This window comes from Scyliorhinus torazame, chromosome 1 (assembly GCF_047496885.1).
Source record: "Scyliorhinus torazame isolate Kashiwa2021f chromosome 1, sScyTor2.1, whole genome shotgun sequence".
Lineage (NCBI taxonomy): Eukaryota > Metazoa > Chordata > Chondrichthyes > Carcharhiniformes > Scyliorhinidae > Scyliorhinus > Scyliorhinus torazame.
The window spans coordinates 147,944,195-147,968,065 of NC_092707.1; the positions used below are offsets into that span (position 1 = coordinate 147,944,195).

The 23,871-nt window shown below is 45.5% G+C and overlaps 1 protein-coding gene across 6 annotated transcripts in view; it reads left to right on the forward strand.

Annotated features, from left to right (window-relative positions):
• LOC140414552 (AT-rich interactive domain-containing protein 1A-like) overlaps window positions 1–23,871 on the forward strand; it is a 251,459-nt gene that overhangs the window by 202,610 nt on the left and 24,978 nt on the right. For 4 of the 6 annotated variants that reach the window (XM_072500985.1, XM_072500986.1, XM_072500989.1 and 1 more), the window contains exons 11-12: window positions 6,408–6,617; window positions 13,651–13,858. In XM_072500985.1, coding sequence (XP_072357086.1) covers window positions 6,408–6,617; window positions 13,651–13,858 — 418 coding nt within the window. The remainder of the gene's footprint in view (window positions 1–6,407; window positions 6,618–13,650; window positions 13,859–23,871) is intronic. The other 2 variants (XM_072500988.1, XM_072500990.1) reach the window with 1 other exon arrangement.

The window sequence follows — 23,871 nt, forward strand, 5'->3', positions numbered from 1 at the left end:
GTCAATGGATGGGAGCCAGGTTCATGTGATGGACTGGGCGGTGTTCACGACTCTGAAGTTTCTTGCGGTCCTGGGCCGAGCAGTTGCCATACCAGGCTGTGATGCAGCCCGACAGCATGCTTTCTGTGGTGCATCTGTAAAAGTTGGTAATGGTTAATGTGGACATGCCGAAGTTCCTTAGTTTCCTGAGGAAGTATAGGCGCTGTTGTGCTTCCTTGGTGGTAGTGTCGACGTGGGTGGACCAGGACAGAATTTTGGAGATGTGCACCCCTAGGAATTTGAAACTGCTAACCATCTCCACCTCGGCCCCCTTGATGCTGACCGGGGCGTGTACAGTACTTTGCGTCCTGAAGTCAATGACCAGCTCTTTAGTTTTGCTGGCATTGAGGGAGAGATTGTTGTCGCTACACCACTCTACTAGGTTCTCTATCTCCCACCTGTATTCGGACTCGTCGTTATTCGAGATCCGGCCCACTATGGTTGTATCGTCAGCAAACTTGTAGATGGAGTTGGAACCAAGTTTTGCCACGCAGTCGTGTGTGTACAGGGAGTAGAGTAGGGGGCTAAGTACGCAGCCTTGCGGGGCCCCGGTGTTGAGGACTATTGTGGAGGAGGTGTTGTTGTTCATTCTTACTGATTGTGGTCTGTTAGTCAGAAAATCAAGGATCCAGTTGCAGAGTGGGGAGCCAAGTCCTAGGTTTTGGAGCTTTGATATGAGCTTGGCTGGGATTATGGTGTTGAAGGCGGAGCAGTAGTCAATAAATAGGAGTCTTATGTAGGAGTCCTTGTTTTCGAGATGCTCCAGGGATGAGTGTAGGGCCAGGGAAATGGCGTCTGATGTGGACCGGTTGCAGCGGTATGCGAATTGCACTGGATCAAGGCGTTCTGGGAGTATGGAGGTGATGCGCTTCATGATCAACCACTCGAAGCACTTCATTATGACTGAAGTCAGGGCCATTGGACGGTAGTCATTGAGGCACGTTGCCTGGTTCTTCTTTGGTACCGGTATGATGGTGGTCTTCTTGAAGCAGGTGGGGACCTCGGAGTGGAGTAGGGACAGGTTAAAGATGTCCGCGAATACCTCTGCCAGCTGGTCCGCGCAGGCTCTGAGTGCATGACCAGGGATCCCATCTGGGCCCGTCGCCTTCCGAGGGTTCACTTTCAGGAAGGCCAATCTGACTTTGGAAGCTGTGATGGTGGGTATGAGTGAATTATGGGCTGCTGGGGCACTCGAAAGCGGATTGTTGGTTACCTGCTCGAACCGAGCATAGAATGCGTTGCGTTCATCGGGGAGGGGTGCGCTGCCACCAGAGATACTGTTCGGCTTCGCTTTGTAGCCCGTTATGTTGTTTAGTCCTTGCCACAACCGCCGAGAGTGTGTCTGTGACTCTAGCTTGGTTTGATATTCTCTCTTGGCATCTTGGATGGCTTTGCGGAGGTCGTACTTGGATTTCTTGTATAGGTCAGGGTCGTCTGTCTTGAACGCCTCAGATCTGTCCTTCAGTAGGGAGTCAATCTCGCGATTGAGCTATGGTTCCCGGTTGGAGAACGCACGTATTGCTTTCTTTGGCCCGCAGTCGTCCACACATGCGCTGATGAAGTCTGTGACGGTGGTGGCATACTCATTTAAATTAGTCGCTGAGTTCTTAAATATGGACCAGTCCACTGTCTCTAAGCAGTCACGTAAGAGCTCTTCTGTCTCCTCGGACCTGCACTGCACAACCTTCTTAGCTGGATTCTCCCGCTTGTATGCCGGGAGAAGGCGCACCGTCTTATGGTCTGATTTCCCAAAGTGCGGTCGGGGGATGGAACGGTAGGCGCCCTTGATTTTTGAGTAGCAGTGGTCAAGAGTGTTGTCGCCCCTGGTGGGACAGGAGATGTGCAGGTGGATTTTTGGCAGTACACTCTTGAGGTTGGCCTTGTTGAAGTCTCCGGCTACGATGAACAAGGTCTCCGGGTGTTCTGTTTCATAGTTGTTTATAATTGTGTATAGTTCGTCTGCTGCTGCTGATGGCCCACAGCGCCTCATGGATGCCCAGTCTTCTTGAGTTGCTAGAGCTGTTCGAAGTTTATCCTAAAAATGTAGCACAGTGGTAGTGCCACACTACACGATGGAGGGTACCCTCAATGTGAAGACGGGACTTTGTTTCCACAAGAACTGTGTGGTGGTCACCTTCAACTGGTGCTGTCATGGACAGATGCATCTACAGCAGGCAGATTGCCAAGGATGAGGTTAAGTACATTTTTCTCTCTTAATGATCCTGCCAGTTCGGTCTGTGGTGATACCACCGAGCCACTCTTGGCGATAGACATTGAAGTCCCCCAATCAGAGCATATTCTGCACCTGTGCCACCTCGGTGCTTCAGTGGCGTTCAACATGGAGGAGTACTGATTCACCAGCTGACGGCCTAAAAACATTAGTGAACCTGGCCGCACGTCAACCCATGACTCGGATGCTTCAGAGAGTCGTGAACACAGCCTAGTCTATCACGCGAATCTGCATCCCATCCATTGACTCTTGTCTACACCTCCCACTGCCTTAGGAAAGTGAGCAGCATAATCTAAGACCCCTCCCAGCTGGGTTATTCTCTCTTCTAACCTCTTCCATCGGGCAGAAATTACAAACGTCTGAGAACACGCACTAACAGATTCAAAAGCAACTTTGTCCCTGCTGTTACCAAACTCCTGAATGGTATCTTCTGAACTGAACTGATCTCTCTATGCATCTTCTACTGCTGTAGCACTATACTCCGTATGCTTCACCCGATGTCTATGTATTTACATTGTGTATTTATCCTATGGTGTTCATGTATGGAATGATCTGCCTGGACTATACGCAGAACAATATTTTTCACTGTACCTCAGTACACTTGACAATAAATCTAAATCAAAAGTGTTCAAGTGGCTCCCATATCTCAATATATTAGGTTTAGCTGTCTCATTTGAGGGATATGGGGTTATTTTTCTCCTCAGTGAGAATTCTTTGTAACTTTTATGTCTTGTATTCACCTCCCCTGAACGTTCAGCAGTTTTTCTCAACTGTTAACTACAACTGTTTCACGGTTGTAATTAACGCAACAACTTGATCTGTTGTATTTTCAATCAGGGCTCCTTTTCCTGATCCGCCATCAAGTCCCATGGAGATTTTCTGTGAAACTGTAATCTGCATGCACATGTCTCGCTTTCTTACAGTGGAAACTTTGAATAGGCTTTTGAATATCACATTCTCCCAGGAGAATTATTTACATAATAGTTTAATAGGTTGTTTCTACCTTTAATGTCTGCATTTCTTTGCTTTACTCTCTCAAATTCAGTATAGGTCTGCCTCGGCTGTTTCCTTTTGTTTCAAAATTTCTGCCTGTATGTCTCACAAACTAACTCATGCACTAAGAATAGCCTTTTTTTTACTGTATCATTATCCACAAACACCTCTTCTGAAATTGATGCTCTACCCAGCAATTTACTCTGTAGGTGTAATGTCCAGATCTGTTTTGGCCACTTCATTTGCTTAGCTATCATCAAATGAAATAAAGAATTCCTGAATAATCCTTTCCTCAAACCTCGCAAGGACTTGTACAAATTCTCAACACCACTCCGTTAGGCTAGTTTTTTCGTTATTATTTTCCCCAGCATCTGAGACTTTAAAATTCCAGCATTTTAAGCTGGAATTCCTGTTCTCATTCCGCCTTTCTTTCCTCCCAAACTAACTTCGCTCTCGGTGGGTCGAGTTTTTGCATTTCCATTTCTCTTTTCTTCTTCCAATTCAAATTTTTAATTTGACTCACCTCATGGTGAACGTGGTCTCTCTTGTATCCCTTCCAATTTAAAACGCTGCCCTATAACCTCAACTATGTCTGCTTTCCTTATCCATACTATCTAACGTCTCAACCACCTACCAATTCCATTAGCTTAGTCCTGGTTAGTTTTGTAAACTATCAGGGTTAAACGTTCCATCTCCTGAAAAGTCTTAGCAACTTCCAAACCCATTTTGGTTTACCAATGTGTAAGAAACCAGGCATCTATCTGACCTTTTACCCCATACCAATTATTATTATTATTATTATTATTATTATTCCATGTCCAATTATCCATTGTCCGTATTTCAAATATTCTGCAAGAACCCCCAACTTATGTTATGACCTAGATGGGAGTTGATATAGCACCCCAGCTCCACACATCAAAGCAATAGTGCCAAGTATTTATTTCACTTAACCAAAATGGCCAATTATTTACTCGTGCTACCATTAGATGCAGAATAAAAAATACTTTAACTAGGCTTCTTTCAATAAACTCAATGTTTAATGTATTATGGAACAAAACTTCTTTCAGCAAGTTGCAAGAACTGGTTTACCCAATTTGTAATTCGAAGGTGAAACTATCCGTTTTAAGTTTCCCCAAGACACCAGCACATGTGTGCCTATGCCGACACACATGCACACACCCGTGTACACTGATACCACATATGCACGCACATCTGTGTACACTGATACCACACACACACGTACATACGCACGCTTATGCCCACCGACACACACATGAAAAACAAATTGGGTCTCTGCAGAGATGGGCAGTTGAAGAAAATACTCTTTCAAAAAAATCAAGTTTGCAGGGTTTTGACTTGTCGATGTGGTGCTCCCTTGTGTGAAGGCAGGTCGCTAGGCCCAGTAGATATCTGGAGGTTCTCGCCAATGGAGCTTCGACGTGGAGGACAATATAGCCGGACCAATCCTCCCTGTCTTAGCCTCTTGGGTTTCCAAAAACAGACAAGTTACACCGAGATGAGGATTCCCAGCTGGATACTGATAACCACTCTTACTTTAAGCAAGGCAAAGAGAGCGTGAGATTGGAAACTTTTCTCCTTCTCAGTTCGTTCCCAACTAAAGTTGTAAATCTAAAGCCTATCTTGTCAGTTGATTTGCCTTTTAACCAGATTCCCCCAGCTGTTAAAATAATTAAAATTCAAATAAGTAAATAGTTCTCCTTCTGAATTACCATGCTGGTCAGGGGATTTATTGGAAAAGTCATGCTTGCTCCCAGTCCAAAGCTGAACTCATGACCTTTTTTTAAAAGAACATCCCAAGTGATCCAAGTAAAGGGTCCTGCAAAATTTTAAATGGAAAATACAGTTCTTGAAGATATTGTTTTCCCAACAATGTTTCACTTCCCAAGTTCACTCTCTGTGACAAACTGCACTGTGATGAGCTTCTTTCTGCCTTTGCTTGTTTACTGCCAAGCAGATAATCAACTTGTTGAATACTGAGCGATTTGCCTCAGAAAATGAGTAGAGTTAACAAGAAATATGATTTGTGGGTTTACGTATTTGAACAGCTTCACGGTAGCATTTGGGCAGCACGGTAGCATTGTGGATAGCACAATTGCTTCACAGGTCCAGAGTCCCAGGTTCGGTTCCCGGCTTGGGTCACTGTCTGTGCGAAGTCTGCACATTCTCCCCATGTGTAAGTGGGCTTCCTCCGGGTGCTCTGGTTTCCTCCCACAGTCCAAAGATGTGCAGGTTAGGTGGATTGACTATGCTAAATTGCCCCTAGTGTCCAAAATTGCCCGTAGTGTTGGGTGGGGTTACGGAGTTATGGGGGTAGGGTGGAGGTGTGGACCTTGGGTAGGGTGCTCTTTCCAATAACCGGTGCAGACCCGATGGGCTGAATGGCCTTCTGCACTGTAAATTCTATATAACTCTATGTAACCAGTCAGTCACCTGCAGAATGTACAGATTTATTAGATTTCCATAAAGAATTCAGTTATTCCAGTACAAATGTGATTTGTCCCATAAATCACCATCTATCAAACAAAATTTTGTGCATTGAACTGTTAAACTTAAGAACATCTTTTGATGAGGCCTTTTAAAATATTTGTTAATGGATTATGGCTGGTACATCTTTTTGGTATGCACAGTATAAGACTTATAACCTCAGGGCAGTGCTTATGAAAGACTCCCTCAAATGCTGAAGTATGTGAAAGGTCGTTGGAACTTTCTACTCTGATTGGAATGATTATTTTTCAGCACTGTTTTTCAGCCTGGATTTGCAATTGAGTATAATCGTTGGCAAGTTGAGCATGGAAATGTATGAGGTGCTGAAGTAGCTTGTGTTGATTCTGTCTCACTATTCATGCATTTGGCTCCATCTGATTGTGCCTCGTTTTGCATCTGTTCTGGAAGTATGTGATGGTTTTGACCTGTGTCGTAACACATTGACGAACCTGAACATTGTACCAAAATGCTGGCTATGCGGGCAGAAGTTCTTTCTTGGCTTATTTTCACCTGTTCAAATAATTCATTTGTCTGTATGGGTCTTTCATATGAATCTTGAGAGAACTATTTCCTGTTTCGAGTAGGAGCTTTGTGGTTGGGTATCTAACCATCAGTAACTGACGGACCTGTCTCTTCTCAGAAGACCAACTCTTCCACTACAACTAATGAAAAGATCTCTAAACTGTACGAGCTGGGCATGGAGCCGGAGCGCAAAATGTGGATTGATAGGTACTTTGCATTTATGGAAGAAAAGGGCACGATGATGACAAATCTCCCTGCAGTTGGCAGAAAACCGCTGGACCTTTATCGACTTTATATGTCTGTCAAGGATATTGGAGGACTAACGCAGGTGGGTGTGGAGGGTTTTTTTTTTTTGGCTTCAGCTGGGATTTGGGTCATTTAGCTTTATGGACTTTGCAGTAAATGTCCCATCTTGACTGTTTGATTTTTAAAACTTGTTTCAATCCCATTATTAGATTCCTTGCAAACTGTTTTTGCGCAGCAGCACTTCTTCGTAGTTCAGGATGCTTGAGACTACTTATAACTGATAGATTAATAACAATTCACTTGTGCACTGTAAGAACACCCTTCTCTGAGCAAGGTAGATAATCCCAAAGGCCTTGTGTGTCTCGCTGCTTTGTGCACATCAGTAATTCTGGCCTAGGTTTTATAGGTTAAAAACAGGAATAGTCATTTTAAGTGATGTTCTGATAGAAGCTAATTCCATACTTTGTCCTGAGATGCCCATCTCCTTTCACTGTCCCCTTAACTGTGCACTTAACCTTTTGTTGGGTGAAAACTCTATTGTGTCTAAAGGCAGATGAGCACAAAATGAGATCGATACACTGTTTCTCAACAGAAATAACAGGGTTCAATTCAGAACATTGTGAAGTGGTTATATTTCAAAACTGTTCCCTCACAGTTACAATTGTGCTAGTTACAGACTGTAGGACTGGGGTACATAATCTAAAAATTAAAGTCTGATCTTTCACATGTGAAGTTGGGAAATACTGTGACTGTTTAATTAAAAAATATATTTTTATTGAACATTTTGGAATATATAAATACAAAGATACATAACAAATAAATGGCTGCCATCTTATGTAAAACCGCCCACTCGAACCCATAAACCTATATTTAATTTTCTCATGGTACAATAACGCCATAAGATCGCCCAGCCATGCCGAGGCACTGGGTGGAAAAGCTGACCTCCTCCCCAACAGAACCCACCTATGAGCAAACAGCGAGACGAAGGCTAAGACCCTGCATCTGTTTGCACCTCCGGCAGGTCCGACCCCCCAAAAATGTCTTCATGGGGACCATGCTCCAATTCCCTTAAAGATTGATGGTGCTGAAGAAGGAACCCCAGAAATTCGGCAACTTAGGACATGCCCACAACTTATGCACGTGATTCGCTGGGCCTCCGCACATCACTCGCACCTATCCTCTACCCCCTCAAACACTCCTCTTTTTTATTCGTCCATGGGATGTGGCGTCACTGGCTGGGACTAGCATTTATTGCCAATCCCCGAGGACATTTAAGAATCAACGATATTGCTGTGGGTTTGGAGTTACATGTAGGCCAGACCAGGTAAGGACGACAGATTTCCTTCCCTAAAGGACATTAGTGAATCAGATGGGTTTTTACAACGATCGACAATGATTTCATGGTCACCATTAGACTTTTAATTCTAGAATTTTTCATTGAATTCAAGTTTCACATCTGCCGTGGTGGAATTCGAACCAGGGTCTCCAGTGCATGGCTTTGGGTTTCTGGATTACTAGTCCAGCGACAATGCCACTGCCTCCCCTTGTTAAATATGTCCAATGTACCACCTTTAATTGAATGAGCCCGAGCCCCTCATACGACGAGGTGGCATTCACCCTCCGCAGGGCTTCACATCACCACCCCCAGTTCTTCCTCCCACTTGGCCGTCGTTCCTTGCAGCGCCGCTGTGTCCTCCACCAAAATCCTCCCATAAATTCTGGAAGTTCTCTCCTCTTCCGCCAACGATAGCACCCTCTCCACCAATGACGATGATGGCAACACCGGGAAGGTCGGAAAAATCCTCCAAGCAAAATTCTGAACCTGCATATCTGAATGCCACCAACTGCGCTAACCTGTACTTCTCCACTAACTCCTCCAGACTCACAAACTGCCCCTCCAGGAATTAATCCACCATTACTGCGACCCCCTTATTCTCCCAACTTCTAAACCTGGCATCCAATCGAGCTTGTCCGTAATTGGAGTCATTTTCGATCCTTTCTCCTGCCTTAAAATGTATTTGCCTCTATATTGTTTTTAAAATATTTTATTGAAGGTATTTTCAATATACACAGAACCAAGAAGTACAAAAGCCAACTGCAGTAACAAAAAACAATTGGATAACCCTTCGGCGACTGACATGTCCTCTTCAACTCCTCCAGGGCTGCAAACGTCACTCCTTCAAATAAATCCCTAAAATAATCAATCCCCACCTGCCGCCACCCCTGGAACCTAGCATCCCATCCCGCCGGATAGGGGGGGGGGGGGAAAGGACCAAGCAATTGCACCTCGGGCGGGAGCCACCAAATGTGCGACCACTCACTCCATGGCTGCCACCGGAAGCCTCCATATTTTTAATATGGCCACCACCACCGGATTCCCTGAAGGTTTTCCTGGAGCAAATGGCAATGGAGCCATCACTAATGCCCACAGCCCTGTTGCCTTACATGACCTAGCCTCCATCCTCATCCAGACTTCCTTCTGATCCCCGCACCAGCCCAACATCTTCTCTGCGTTTGCCACCCAGTAATAGTACATCAGGGCAGCAGCACCAGAACCCCAGACTATCAATTCCTCTGTAAGACCCTTTTCTGTATCCTCACCACCTTACCTGCCATATAAACAAAGAGATCAAACCACCCCCCCCACACAAAAATGTGCCTTTGGTGAAAACACCAGCAGGCATTGGAATAAAAACAAAAATCATGACAAAATATTCATCTTCGCCACTTTCACTTGCCCAGCAAGAGACAGAGGGAGACTGTCCCACCTTTGTAAATCCGCCTGAACCCTACCCACTACACTCGTAAAATTTAACTTCTGGAGCCGTGCCTAATCCTGAGTCACCTGCACAGCATATTTTCTAAAATGAGAGCTCGTCAAACGAAACGGCAGTGGCGTAGTGGTACTGTCACTGGACTAGTAATCCAAAGACCCAGGGTAATGCTCCAGGGACACGGGTTCGAATCCCACTCGGGCAGATGGTGGAATTTGAAGTCAACAAAACCTAGAATTAAAAGTCTAAAGATGACCATGAAACCATTGTCGGTTGTTGTAAAAACCTATCTGGTTCACTCATGTCCTTTAGGGAAGGAACTCTTGTCATCCTTGTTGGTCTGGTCTATATGTGACTCAAGACCCACAGCAATGTGGTTGACTCTTAAATGCCCTCAGGGATGGGCAATAAATGCTGGCTAACCAGCGATGCCCATATCCCATGAACGAATAACAAAACCCCAAGTTAACCCCCTTCCCCGGCAGAGTGACCGGAAAACATTCGCTTTTTTCCAGATTCAATTAGTACCCAGAGAAAGCACCAAACTGCCTCAACAGTCCAAATGTGTCCCCATCGTGGGAACCGGGTCCATAATGTACAACAAAAGGCAAACAGCGACGCCCTAGCTCCCCCCCCCCCCCCCCCCCCCCCGTTATCCCGCTCCACTTGTCCGAACTTCTCAAAGCGATGGCCACCTGCTCAATCGCCAACGGGAATAGGAGGGGAGCCATGAGGCACCCTTGTCTCGTTCCCCTGTGTAACTGAAAATAACGCGAGCTAACATTATTTGTCCGAACACTGGCTCTTGGTTCCTTCTACAACAGTTTGACCCATGACACAAACCCCCCACCTGCCTGAGGGAGGACCACATTCAGTAGGCATTACACATTGCAAGACAATCGCCCAAAACCCGTTTGATCCTCCCCAACCACTTGAGAGGCACCCCTCCAACCTGAGCGCCAGCACCTTCGCCAAAATCTTTGCACCCACATTTAACAATGAGACTGGACAGTATCGCCCACACTCCATTGTGTCCTTATCCCTTTTCAACAAAAGTGAAATGGACACCTGACTCATTGTGTCCGGGAGCGACCCCCGGGCACCGAGTCTTCAAATGCCTCCACCAATAATGGTACCAATCGGTCTGCAAACTTCTTATAAAACTCCACCGGAAAGCCATCCAGTCCCCGGTGTCTTGCTGACTGCATATTCCATATTGCCTTCCATGCTTCCTCCATCTGCAACAACTCCTCCAACTCTTCTCTATCTTCCTCCTCCATCCCGGGACACTCCAACCCCTCCATAAACTCCATATCTGAATCATCCTCCAAACTTTTTTTTCTTTAATTTGTTTTTATTCAAAATTTTTCAATAATTTTTACAAACCACTACAAAAAGAAAATAACAAAAAGCATAGTAATAATTAAGAAAACAACTTAACAAATTAGCAAAACAAGGTGGGGTATCTGCCCTTTACAAATGAAATCTATCCACCACCCATATCCCCCCCCCCCCCCCCCCCCCCCCCCCCCAATTCTCTGGTTTGCTGCTGCTGCTGATCTCCACTTAACGTTCCTCGAGAAAGTCAAGGAACGGTTGCCACCACCTGGAGAACCCCTGCAAGGATCCTCGCAAGGCAAACTTTATCCTCTCCAACCTGTGAAATCCAGCCATGTCACTGACCCAAGCCTCCTACATTTGGGGGTTTCGCGTCCCTCCACATTAACGAGAGCCACCTCCGGGCTACCAAGGAGGCAAAGGCCAGAACTCCGGCCTCTTTCGACTCCTGCACTCCCGGATTGTCTGACACCCCAAATATCGCTATCCCTCTGCTCGGTTTTACCTGAGTGTCCAACACCTTGGACATAGCCTTTGCAAAGCCTTTCCAAAATTCTGTAAGTGCTGGGCATGCCCAAAACATATGAACATGGTTTGCTGGGTTCCCTGAACGCCTCGCACACCTGTCCTCCACCCCAAAGAACTTACTCATTCTCGCCACTGTCATATGCGCCCGTTGCACTACTTTCCACTGAATCAGGCTCAGCCTGTGGAGGCATTGACCCTGCCCAGGGCACCAGCCCACAGGCCCTCATCTAGCTCCTCACCCAGCTCCTCCTCCCACTTGCCCTTCAGCTCTTCCACCGAGGTGTTGAACACTCGGGTAAAACCGAGCAGAGGGATAGCGATATTTGGGGTGACGAGACCACCCTGTCCTGTATCCTCCGGACAGGTAACAATGGAAATTCCCCCACCTGCTTGTTCACGAACGCCTGAACCTGCATGTACCTAAAGGTATTCCCTGGGGGTATTCCTCCAGTGCCCTCAGATTAGCAAAAGTCCCATCAATAAACCAGTCCCCCATCCTTTTGATACCCGCTCTGTGCCAGCTTAGGAACCCACCATCTATTCTACATGGAACGAACCTGTGATTGTTCCGTATCGGGGTCCAGACTGAAGCCCTTGCCTCCCCCCGTGCCGTCTCCACTGACCCCAGATCCTCAATGTCGCCACCACCACTGGGCTCGTGGTGTACCGTGTCGGTGGGAGTGGAAGCGGAGCCGTTATCAATGCACCCAGGCTAGTATCCCTGCAAGACGCCACTTCCAACCGCTTCCATGCCGCCCCCCCTTCCTCCTCTACTACCCACTTCTGAATCATGGATTTTTTTGCTGCCCAATAATAGCTGCAAAGGTTCGGCAGCGGCAGCCCACCCCCACCCCGACTGCGCTCTAAGAACAGTCTCTTAACACGCGGGGTCTTGTTTGATCCTCCAAACTTCTTAAAAAACGCTTCAACACTCCATTCATCCTCTAGAGGCAGGATAATCTCCCAGGAAGTCTCCTCAACTGGCACGGCAACAGACGGCTGACCTTCTCACCGTACTCATCGACTTCCTCCTTGTGTCAGTCTCAACTGCCGCACGCTTTATCTGTGGATCAAACTCCAATGCGTACTCCGCTCTTGTACAAGGCATGCTTTTGGCGTGATCAAGGCCACCTGCCTCTTCGCTAAGTCCACTGTAAGATCCTGGTAAATACGAATACCAGTGCCGTCCCACATCACCTCATGTCTGCTCGGCCCATCTCAGCACCTTCTCCTTTGACTGATATCTGTGGAAGCAGATTATCACCGCCCTCGGTGGTTCAGTTGCCCGTGGTTTTGGCCTAGGTGACCGGCCCTATTCAACTCCAAGGGGGGGGGTTTATCCCCTCCGCCATCCACTTCCTCAGATTCGTCGCAATAAACTCTGTCGGCCTTGGGCCCTCCACTCCCTCGGGCAGCTCCATGGTCCTCAAATCTTGCTGCCGCGATCTATTCTTAAGGTCCTCCATCTTGGCTCTCAGGCCCTTATTTCTGTCTTCTACCGTGGCCAGTTCAGCTTCCAGTGAGGCGAGCAGGTCACTGTGCCTCGACAGTGCCTCCTCCACCCCTTCAACACCTCGCCCTGCTCCCACACCACCTCCAATGTTTTTCCAAGTGTCTCCCTGATCGCGGCCAGGAGACCTTCAACCGACTGCTTTAGCAATTCCATCATCCAATGCCTCTCAAAATACTTATTGAACAGCGTCTCTATCGTTATAAAGGCGGCCTCACCCGCCAAACATGCCTCCGCCATCTTCTCTGCCAATGCACCTTTTGCTGTGCTGAATCCTGCTGGCGGGCTGGCATTCAAACCCTACTTCCCAATATTTCTTTGCTAGCTCTTGGTCATTCTTTGCCCAACAGGTCTCGCCTGGGACAACTTTTCTAAGATTTTCCCCCACAAATGGGTGGAAAGAACCAAAAACCCAGGATTCTAGCTGGAGCTATCCAACATGCGACTTCCACCTATATGTTGCCACCAGAAGTCTGACTGTTTACACTTTTGAACCTAGGTCCAGACTTGACCAGAGCACATTACCTTTAAACGTAGTATGAAATCCATTCAATTATGTTTACTTTTCACCAGATGATCCTCTTTTTGTCTTGTTACATAAAACTAGATTTAAAACAGTTAGTTCTTCAACATTTTGTTCAACATACTTGAACGTAATCCATGAATTTGTTCTCCAAGGTACATTTGCAAAATTGGTTTGCTCAGTCTATATGAAAATTGAAGTCCCCAGGATTATTACCGTGCCATAGTTATGTGACTATCTAACTTGCAGGTTTATGCACTGTCCAATGCTTTGATTATTGCTAGTGGACCAATAACCTACACCCACCAGTATTTTCTGCCCAATGTTATTTGTTAGATTCTAGCTGATGTGCTCAGCAAATATTACTTGGAGCTTGTGGGGCTGAGTTGTTGTGTAATTCACCACATACTGCAATACTAAACAACCACTACTTCTTGTGCAGGTGAATAAAAATAAAAAATGGCGTGAGCTGGCCACCAATCTGAACGTGGGCACCTCGAGCAGTGCAGCCAGCTCGCTAAAGAAACAGTATATCCAGTGTTTGTTTGCCTTTGAGTGCAAGATCGAGCGCGGGGAGGATCCTCCACTAGACATCTTTGCTTCCACAGATTCCAAAAAACAACAACCAAAGATACAGCCTCCTTCTCCTGGTGAGTGTGACGGCAGCTCAGATGCAAGGGATTTCCAGGCCATTTGGTCTTGTAGCTGGGGTTTATATAACTACTGGCTGCTGCGTGATGTACACAGTGCCATAATTGGAAATGTGACACTAAAAGATCTAAACAATAACATGTGATTTCAAGTGTAACACATGAATGACTGATCTCACATTGTTGAGAAGTCCATTATTATCCATTTTATATCATGTGTTTTTATTGAAGTAAGCTGGTTGTGGCATCATACTGCCAATGCGAGAGTCACCATAACAGGCATCAATAAAATAAATCGGAATTGTGAAACTTTTCTTCATTTGGCTTCCAGATTTTTGATGAATCAGTTGTAAATTACCTCCATTTTAGTGAAAGGGCACACAAAGCTACTATTCATTTGCAGCTCATTGGATAGAACACAAGTGAAGGATAGTGGCCGAAAATCTAGAAGGGTTGGCTATATTATGAAGCATAGCTTTGTCCTGGCCTTTTAGGGCAAATTTTATGTTGACTTTTACTGTATTATTTTAACTCTGTTTTCCTTATTTCTAATTATAAAGCCCCAGTTCCGGACCCAGGGCCATTCTTAATGTTTTCTCCGGTGGCTACCATCACAGAATAATACAGTGCAGAAGAGGCCCTTTGGCCCATCAAGTCTGCACCGACACATGAAAAACACCTGACCTACCTATCAATTCCATTTACCAGCACATGGCCCATAGCCTTGAATGATATGACATGCCAAGTGCTCATCCAGGTACTTTTTAAAGGATGTGAGGCAAACCCGCCTTTACCGCTCTCCCAGGCAGTGCATTTCAGACTGTCACTATCCTCTGGGTAAAAAAGTTTTTCCTCAAATCCCCCCGAAACCTCCTGCCCCCACCGTGAACCTGTGTCTGCTCGTGATTGACCCTTCAACCAAGGGGAACAGCTGCACCCTGTCCATCCCCCTCATAATCTTGTACACCTCGATCAGGTCGCCGCTCAGACTTTGCTCCAGCGAAAACAGCCGAAGCTGTTTTGTCACCCCTCCATAATTTAAATGTTCTATCCCAGACAACATTCTGGTGAATCTCTTCTGCATCCCCTCCAGTGCAATGACATCCTTCCTATAATGTCACGACTAGAACTGCACACAGCACTTCAGCTGTGTGCCCCCCTTTCAAAGATCTATGGACAAACATATCATGGCCCCTTTGTTCCTCGGAACTTTCCAGTGTCATGCCGTTCATTGAATACTTCCTTGTCAAATTGCCCTCATTTTCGGGGTTAAATTCCATCTGCCACTTATTTGCCCATTTGACCATCCCCTCTATATCTTCCTGTACCCAAGACACTCAATCCTATTTAACCACCTGGCCAATCTGCAAACCTACTGATCTTACCCCCACACCCCCACATAGTCATCTATGTTGTTTATATAAATGGTGAATAATAAGGAACCCAGCACAGACCCCTGTGATATACCACTGGACTAGCTTCCAGTCACTAAAGCAGCTGTCTGTCTACTACAACTGAGCTAATTTTGAATCCACCATATCAAATTACCCTGTACCCCAAGTGCATATATTCCTTCTTTATAATTCTCCCATGTGGGACCTTGTCAAAAGCTTTGCTGAAATCCATATAAACTACATCAACTGCACTACCTTCATCTACACATTTTTTTAGGCATGACCTGCCTCTGACAAAGCCATGCTGACTATCCCTGATCAAACCGTGCCTCTCCCAAGTGGAGATAGATTCTCTCCTTCAGAACTTTCTCCAATAGTTTCCGGATCACTGACGTGATACTCACTGGTCTGTAGTTCCCTGGCTTATCTTTACAACCCTTACATAGTGGGAGCACATGAGCTGTTCTCCGGTTCTCTGGCACCTCCCCTGTGGCCAGAGTGGAATTAAAAACTTGTGTCAGAAACCTTGCAATCTCCTCCCTCGCCTCCCAAAGCAGCCTGGGACACAATTAATTCAGACCTGGAGATCTGTTGACTTTTAAGCCTGCCAACACCTCCAAGACCATGTCACTCCCTATGTCAATTTGCTCAAGAACCTCAGTCTCTCCCAGTCTAGCTTGGCTAGACCCTGCCGTCTTTAAAACAAAATATATTTTAATTCGATTTTTAAAGATTCTGCCCTTTTAAAAATAAATTTAGTGTACCCAATTAATTTTTTCCAATTATGGGGCAATTTAACATGGCCAATCCACCTAGCTTGCACAATTTTGGGTTGTGGGGGCGAAACCCACGCAAACACGGGGAGAGTGTGCAAACTCCACACGGACAGTGACCCAGAGCTGGGATCGAACCTGGGACCTCGGCGCCGTGAGGCTGCAGGGCTAACACACTGCGCCACCGTGCTGCCCTTTAGATTCTGCCTTCTTTAACTAAAATCTGCTCACCCCCAATCCAAAACCATTTTATTTTTCAACGTCTATTTCTTTGTCTATAACAAGCTTAACTTGTACCATGCTGTGGTCGCTGTCATAAAAACCAGCACAACCACCTGTCTGGCTTCATTCCCCAGAAATAGGTGCAGTATCTGTTATCCTTTGTTGGGCCCTCTATGTATTGACCTAATAAATTCTCTTGTATACATTTTAAGAACTCCACTCCATCTAAACCTAACACTATGACTACCCTAATTAATGTTGGGAAAGTTGAAATCACCTAATGCAATTACCTTATTGTTATTTTCTCACACCTCTGCAATTACGCACATATTTGCTCCTCAATTTCCTGCTGACTATCCTGGGGTCTATAATAAACACCTAGCAATGTGGCTGTCCCTTTTTTATTCCTAAGCTCTACCCACAAAGCGTCATTTGATGTCTCCTCCAAGTTATCATCTCTTCTTACTCCGTAACTGACTCCTTAACTAATAATGCAATGCCTCCTCTTTTACCCCGCCCTCTGCCTCTCCTGAAGATTCTATATCCCGGGATGTTGAAATGTCCATCCTGCCCCTCCCTCAACCATGTCTCCGTGATGGCTACTATATCACAATTCCATGTGTTAGTCCTCGCTCTTAACTCAACTGTTTTACCGGTAAAAGTCCTGGCATTAAATTCAGTCTTGCTGTACTCCCTTGAAATTTAATACTGCTGTATTCCCTCTGACTTGATTGCTTTTCTGTATTATGCTGTGTCCTATTCTACTAACAGTCTGCGTCCCCTTTTGCTGTCGAATTAGTCCCAGCAGAATTAGCTCTAACAAACCCACTGACAAGAATGTTAGTCCCGCTCTAGTTCTCCTTTGGTGGAGATGGCCATTGCCTGGCACTTGCATGGTGCATATATACCTTGCCACTAATCAACCCAAGCCTTAATGTTGTCCAGATCATGGAATCAGAGAATCCCTGCAGAAGAAGGTGGCCCATCAAGCCTGCACCAACCCTCTGAAAGAGCACCTTACTGGCAGTCAGACCCCACCCTATCACTGTAACCCAGTAATCCCACCTAACCTCTTGAACACTAAGGGGCAATTTAGCATGACCGATCCACCTAACCTGCACATCTTTGGACTGTGGGAGGAAACCGGAGCACCTGGAAGAAACCAAGCAGACACGGGGAGAAAGTGCAAACTCCACACAGTCACCCAAGGCCGGAATTGAACCTGTGAGGCAGCAGTGCTAACTACCGTGCCACCCAATCGTGCTGCGTATGGGCACAAACTGCTTCAGTATCTGAGGAGTGGCAAATGATGCATTGTGCAATCATCAGCGAACATACCCACTTCCTTCATTATGGAAGGAAGCAGCTGAAGATGTTTGAGCCCAAGGACATTACCTGAGGAACTGCAGTGATGCCCTGGGACTGAGATGATTGACCCTCAACAACCACAACATCTTATTTTGTGCTAGGTGCAACTCCCAACTAGTGGAGGGTTTTTGTCTGATTCCCATTTAAGCCAGTTTTGATGTTATGTTAGGTCAACTGCTGCCTCCAAGTCATGGGCAGTCACTCTCACCTCACTTCTTGAGTTGAGTTAGTTTGTCCATGTTTGGAGCAAAGCTGTATAATGTCAGGAACTGAGTGGCTCTGATGGAACTCAAACTGAACATTGTTGAGTGAAAAAAACTTTTCCAAGAAAATGCCTGGATTTATGCCTGCCTGCCCTGCATCAGTTTTTCTGCACTCTGGCTGCGTGCATTCTTTTGATCAATGATGAAAATTTCCCACAGAAACTGGTCAGGATGGATGTTGGAGATAGCAATCTAACCTGCTGACATTGGCTTTCTTCTTCTGTTAGCCACCAATAGGATGGCTGGATGCTGAACCATTTGAACAGACTGGATAAGAAACCCTGGAACTGAGAAATTGCTTTGCACTGCAGCTGTAGATCTTCCAGTCTCCCTATCAGCGAATTGTTCTCTTCAGGGCCACCGCTTAGAACCATTTTAAATAAATGTCATCAGGCTGTGGGACAGTAGTTTGTTCGTGGGTCTGATATTTGCTTAAAGGTTAACTGCAGATTTTTAATTTCACAAGTCATCATAACCAGGAGATTGATTGAAGATCTGTCCATGGCTGGCAAAGTCAGCCCTTACATGGGCATTGCCTGTGTGAGCACTGCAAAGATTGGATCACATGGGGAAAGAATAATTTAAGGAATGTTGGCCCTGCCCACTGGCTCAAATGACATTCCAGCTGACTGTTTTCTATGCTGCCATCCCAGATTCCCTAGAGGTTTCCAGGTTCAGGAAGTTGATGAATGGGGAGAGTGTTATATTATGTGAATGAAACAGATCCCAATCGCTCTACTGCAATGTAACTTAATCCCATTGCCACAGAGTAAGGGGAGCCCAACCACATTCTTAAGGCTGTGAGATGTCATTGAACAGGAGGGAAATCCCCTGACTGAGCAGGGTGAAAAGGTGAAATAGGGCTGGGTATAAATAAGGCTGCCCTTCTATTGACCTTCCTTACTTGCAGTTAATGAATAGTAGCATGAGTCATCGGGGTTACTGTAGTACCTGAGAAAGCATATAATGATTAACACAGTATTGTATATCAGTAACAAGTCACTCGAGTACCCAAAACTGCACCATCCATGACGGGAGTTGTTGCAACCCTTTGTATACAGCAGAACCTGAAACAATGATGACTAACACATGTTCTCATTACAGCTTTTAGTGAAAAAGAGTTGAATTTAGTTACACATTTTTTACAACCACCGAATGTCTCAAATTGGCCTTTATGGCCAAAGAAATATTTTTGAAGTGCACTCTGTTGTCATGTGGAAACATGATAACCAATTTATGCACAGCAAACTCCCACAAACAACAACGGAGAATCTGATTTTGTGATGTTGGTTGAGGGATGAAAATTGACCAAAATGCCAGGGATAATTGCACTGCTCTTCCCTTTACAAGAGTGCCATGGGATCTTTGTGTCACTGAGGCAGTGGATGAGGCATTTGTTTGAAGTCTTATTTGAAAGATGGCAACTTTGACAGTGCAGAACCCCGTCCATGTCCTGTACTCGATTTTTAAAAAATAAATTAAAATACCCAATTCTTTTTTTTTCAATTAAGGGGCAATTTAGCGTGGCCAATCCATCAACCCTGCACATCTTTATGTTGTGGGGGTGAGACCCATGCAGACATGGTGTACTGGACTTTTAGCCAAGAATTTTATGCTCCAGTCCTGGTGAAGTAATTGAACCCACGATCTTCTTACTCAGGCAAGAGTGTTCCTAACTGAATCATAGTTGACAACAAATTAGTTGGGTATGACCATAATATTTAAATCCAATACCACATTGTAGTTATCAGCAGAAAATAATACCTGAAATAATTATTTATTAAATTGATTTTACTGGTCTGGTCTTATTTGAACCCCTCTGATCCATGGAAAAGATTGTACCTAGCCACAAGAAGACCAGATCCTGGTCTTCACAGCCCCTCAGGGTTGTGCTGAGTGTGTGAACATAAGAACTAGGAGTAGGCAATTCAGCCCCTCGAACCCACTCCACCATTCAACATGAGGATGGCTGATCTCTTCCCGGCCTCAACTCCACTTTCCTGCCCGTTCTCCATAACCTTTTAACCCATTACTAAATCTGGCATCTTCCGCACTCTCGGCTAGTGAATTCCACAGATTCACAACTCTGAGAGAATTTCTTCTCCTCTCATCAAGGGCAGCACGGTAGCACAGTGGTTAGCACAGTTGCTTCACAGCTCCAGGGTCCCAGGTTCGATTCCCGGCTGGGTCACTGCCTGTGCAGAGTCTGCATGTCCTCCCCATGCCTGCGTGGGTTTCCTCGGGGTGCTCCGGTTTCCTCCCACAGTCCAAAGATGTGCAGGTTAGGTGGATTGGCCATGCTAAATTGCCCTTAGTGTCCAAAAAAGGTTAGGTTGGGTTACAGGGTTTGGGTGGAAGTGTGGGGTTAAGTAGGGTGCTTTTTCCAAGGGCCGGTGCAGACTCGATGGGCCGAATGGCCTCCTTCTGCATTGTAAATTCTATTCTATGGTCTATCTCTGATTTAAATATGCTACACCTTACCCTAAAACTATGGCTATTCTAGATTGCCCCATAAGAGGAAGCATCCGCTCTACATCTACTTTGTCAATACCGTTTATCATCTTGCATACCTCAATTAGATCTCCTCCTAAACTAGAGAGAGTATAGGCCTAAACTGCTCAATCTCTCTTCATAAGACAAACCCCATATCTCTGGAATCAATCCAGTGAACCTCCTCTGAACTACCTATAATGTAATTCTATCTCTCCTCAAATAAGGGAACCAAAACTGTACACAATACTCCAGGCATGGTCCCACCAATGCCTTGTACAGTTGCATCGACACTTTCCAATTTTACACTCTAACCCTTGAGGTATAAAGACTAAAATTCCATTTGCCTTCCTTATTACCTGCTGTACCTGCATAGTAGTTTTCTGCGATTCATGCCGAGAACACCCAGATCCCTCTGCACCAAAGCACTCTGAAGTTTCTTTCCATTTAGATAATAAGTTTACTTTAGATTTTTCTGACCAAAATGGGTATCTCCCAGAAATCCACGTTAAACTCTGCCAAATTTTGGGAGAGACAGCGGAAGGGGTAAAAGAGGAGGAAGCATTGCATTATTAGTTAAGGAGTCAGTTAATGCACAAGAAGAGATGATAACTTGGAGGAGACATCAAATGAAGCTTTGTGGGTAGAGCTTAGGAATAAAAAAGGGACAGGCACATTGCTAGGTGTTTATTATAGACCCCTAGATAGTCAGCAGGAAATTGAGGAGCAAATGTGTGCGCAATCGCAGAGGTGTGTAAAAATAACAATAAGGTAATTACATTCGGTGATTTCAACTTCCCCAACATTAATTACTCACCTACACTATCTATTTCCATTTGTAAGTTTCTTATTTCCTCATTGCAACTTACTATCCCACCTATTTTAGTGTCACCTGCAAATTTGGCAGTAGTACCTTCTATCCCTAAATCCAAGTCATTAATATATTTTGTAAATATTTGGGGCCCAAGGACCGAACCCTGTGGCATTCACTAGTTACATCTTGCCAACCAGAAAAAGATCCATTTATCCCAACTCTCTGCCTTTTGTTGGTTAGCCAGTCTTCTATCCAAGCTAATAAATTTGTCCATCTCAGATAGCTGGTCCATCTCAAACACTTCCCTTCCCTTCCTTGACATTGCTGTCTCCATTTCCGGCAATAGAGTATCTACTAATATCCATTGCAAGTCCACTGACTCCCACAGCTATTTGGACTATAGCTGTTTGCACTCTACACCCTGTAACGACTCCATTTCTTTTCTCTGCTTCTTCGCCTCTGTCGCATTTGGTCCGATGATACCACTTTCCAAAATGGTGCTCGTTCCTTCTTCCTCAGCTGTGATTTCCCACCTACAGTTGTTGACAGGGCCCTCAACAGCGTTCGGTCCATCTCCCGTGCTACTACCCTTGCTCCCTCCCAGAACAAGGACAGAGTGCCCCTCGTTCTCACATTTCATCCCACCAGCCTCCGTATGTATTGCATAATCCTCTGCCATTTTTGCCAACTCTAGCATAATGGCACCACCAAACACATCTTCCCTTCACTCCCTCTGTCAGCATTCCACAGAGAATGTTCCCTCCGAGATAATCTAGTCCTCCACCTCTCCCATCACCCATGGCACCTTCCCATGCAATCGCCGAAGGTGTAACACCTGCCCCATTACCTCTTCTATGCTGAGCATTCCAGGCCCAAAACATTCATTCCAAGTTAATCAGCGTTTCACTTGCACCTCTGTCAATTTGGCCTATTGTATTTGCTGCTCCCAATGTGGTCTCTATATTGGAGAGACAAAAACACAGACTGGATGATCGTTTTGCGGAGCACCTTCGGCCTGAGTGCATTCAGGACCCTGACCTGTTACTTGCCATTTTAACACAAGACCCTGCTCCCATGCCCACATGTCTGCTCAACGCAAACTGGAGGAACAGCATCTCATTTTCCGGTTAGGCACGCTCCAGCCTTCTGGTCTAAACATCGAATTCAACAACTTCAAATGGTTAGCTCTAGGTCTACCCCAATTCGATTTCATTTTAACTGTCTTGCCATTTATTTCTATTTTGTCTTTCTTGATACATATTTACCCCCCTATCTTATTCCCCCTTTCCTTACCTTTTCTCCCCTTTGCTTCCTCCTTCCCATCTCTCCCACCTATGGTCCCCCCCCCCCCCCCCCCCCCCCCCCCCATCATTCTCTGATCTTAGTTTCTCTGCTGTCTGGCCTTTCACACCTTTTGTTCTCTCTGGGGACTGCCAATAGCACTCATTTCCCTTGGTTTCTGTGGCAATTAGCACTCTTCACTTGGTTTCTGTGTTTCTGTGGCTGTGACTCATCTTTCATTTTGTCACCCCACAGTATAAATATCTCCCACTTTCCATGTCTTTTAACTTTGACAAAGGTCGTCTTAACTCGAAATGTTAGCTCTTTTCTCTTCCTACAGACGCTGCCAGACCTGCTGATGTTTTCCAGCATTTTCTCTTTCGGTAACAAATTACCTAATCCCATGTGATCTTAACCGTGTGTATTAACCTTTTGTGCTGCACCTTATCAAATGCCTTTGGACATCCAGATATACTATCAGGGCAGCACGGTGGCACAGTGGTTAGCATTGCTGCATCACGGTGCCGAGGTCCCAGGTTCGATCCCGGCTCTGGGTCACTGTCCGTGTGGAGTTTGCACATTCTCCCCGTGTTTGCGTGGATTGCACCCCCACAATCCAAAGATGTGCAGGGTAGGTGGATTGGCCATGCTGAATTGCCCCTTAATTGTAAAAATGAATTGGGTACTCTAAATTTATTTAAAAAAAGAAAGTCAAAACGCAATCCGAGTCAGCATTGTTTCATGAAGGGTAAATCGTGTTTGACTAATTTGCTAGAGTTCTTCGAAGATGTAACAAGCCTAGTGGATAATACTTTCTTTTTTTTAAACAAACATTTATTAAGGCATTTATGGTTTTATAACAATAAAAGATACAAATACCAATGTAAACATAATTCAGTACGTAACGCCTCCCCAACCAACAACAACGCGCAATTCCCAAGTCCCTCCATCTCCTCTGACGGATCCCGCCTAAACTAAACTAAACTAACCCCCCAGCCATTGTATCTGCTAACAGTTTAATTTTCCCCGAAGAAGTCGATAAACAGCTGCCACCTCCGGACAAACCCTAACATTGATCCTCTTGGGGCGAACTTTAATTTTCTCAAGCCTGAGAACCCCAGCCATGTCGTTAACCCATACCTCCGATTTTGGGGGCTCCGAGACCCTCCAGGATAATAAGATCCGTCTCCGGGCTACCAAGGAGGCAAAGGCCAAAACGCCAGCCTCTCTCGCCCCCTGGACACCCGGGTCTTCTGACGCTCCAAAAATTGCTACCTCTGGACTTGGTGCCACCCTCGTTTTTAACACCGTGGACATGACATCGGTAAATCCTTGCCAGAGTCCCGTAAGCTTCGGGCATGCCCAAAACACGTGGATATGATTTGCAGGCCCTCCTACACATCTCACA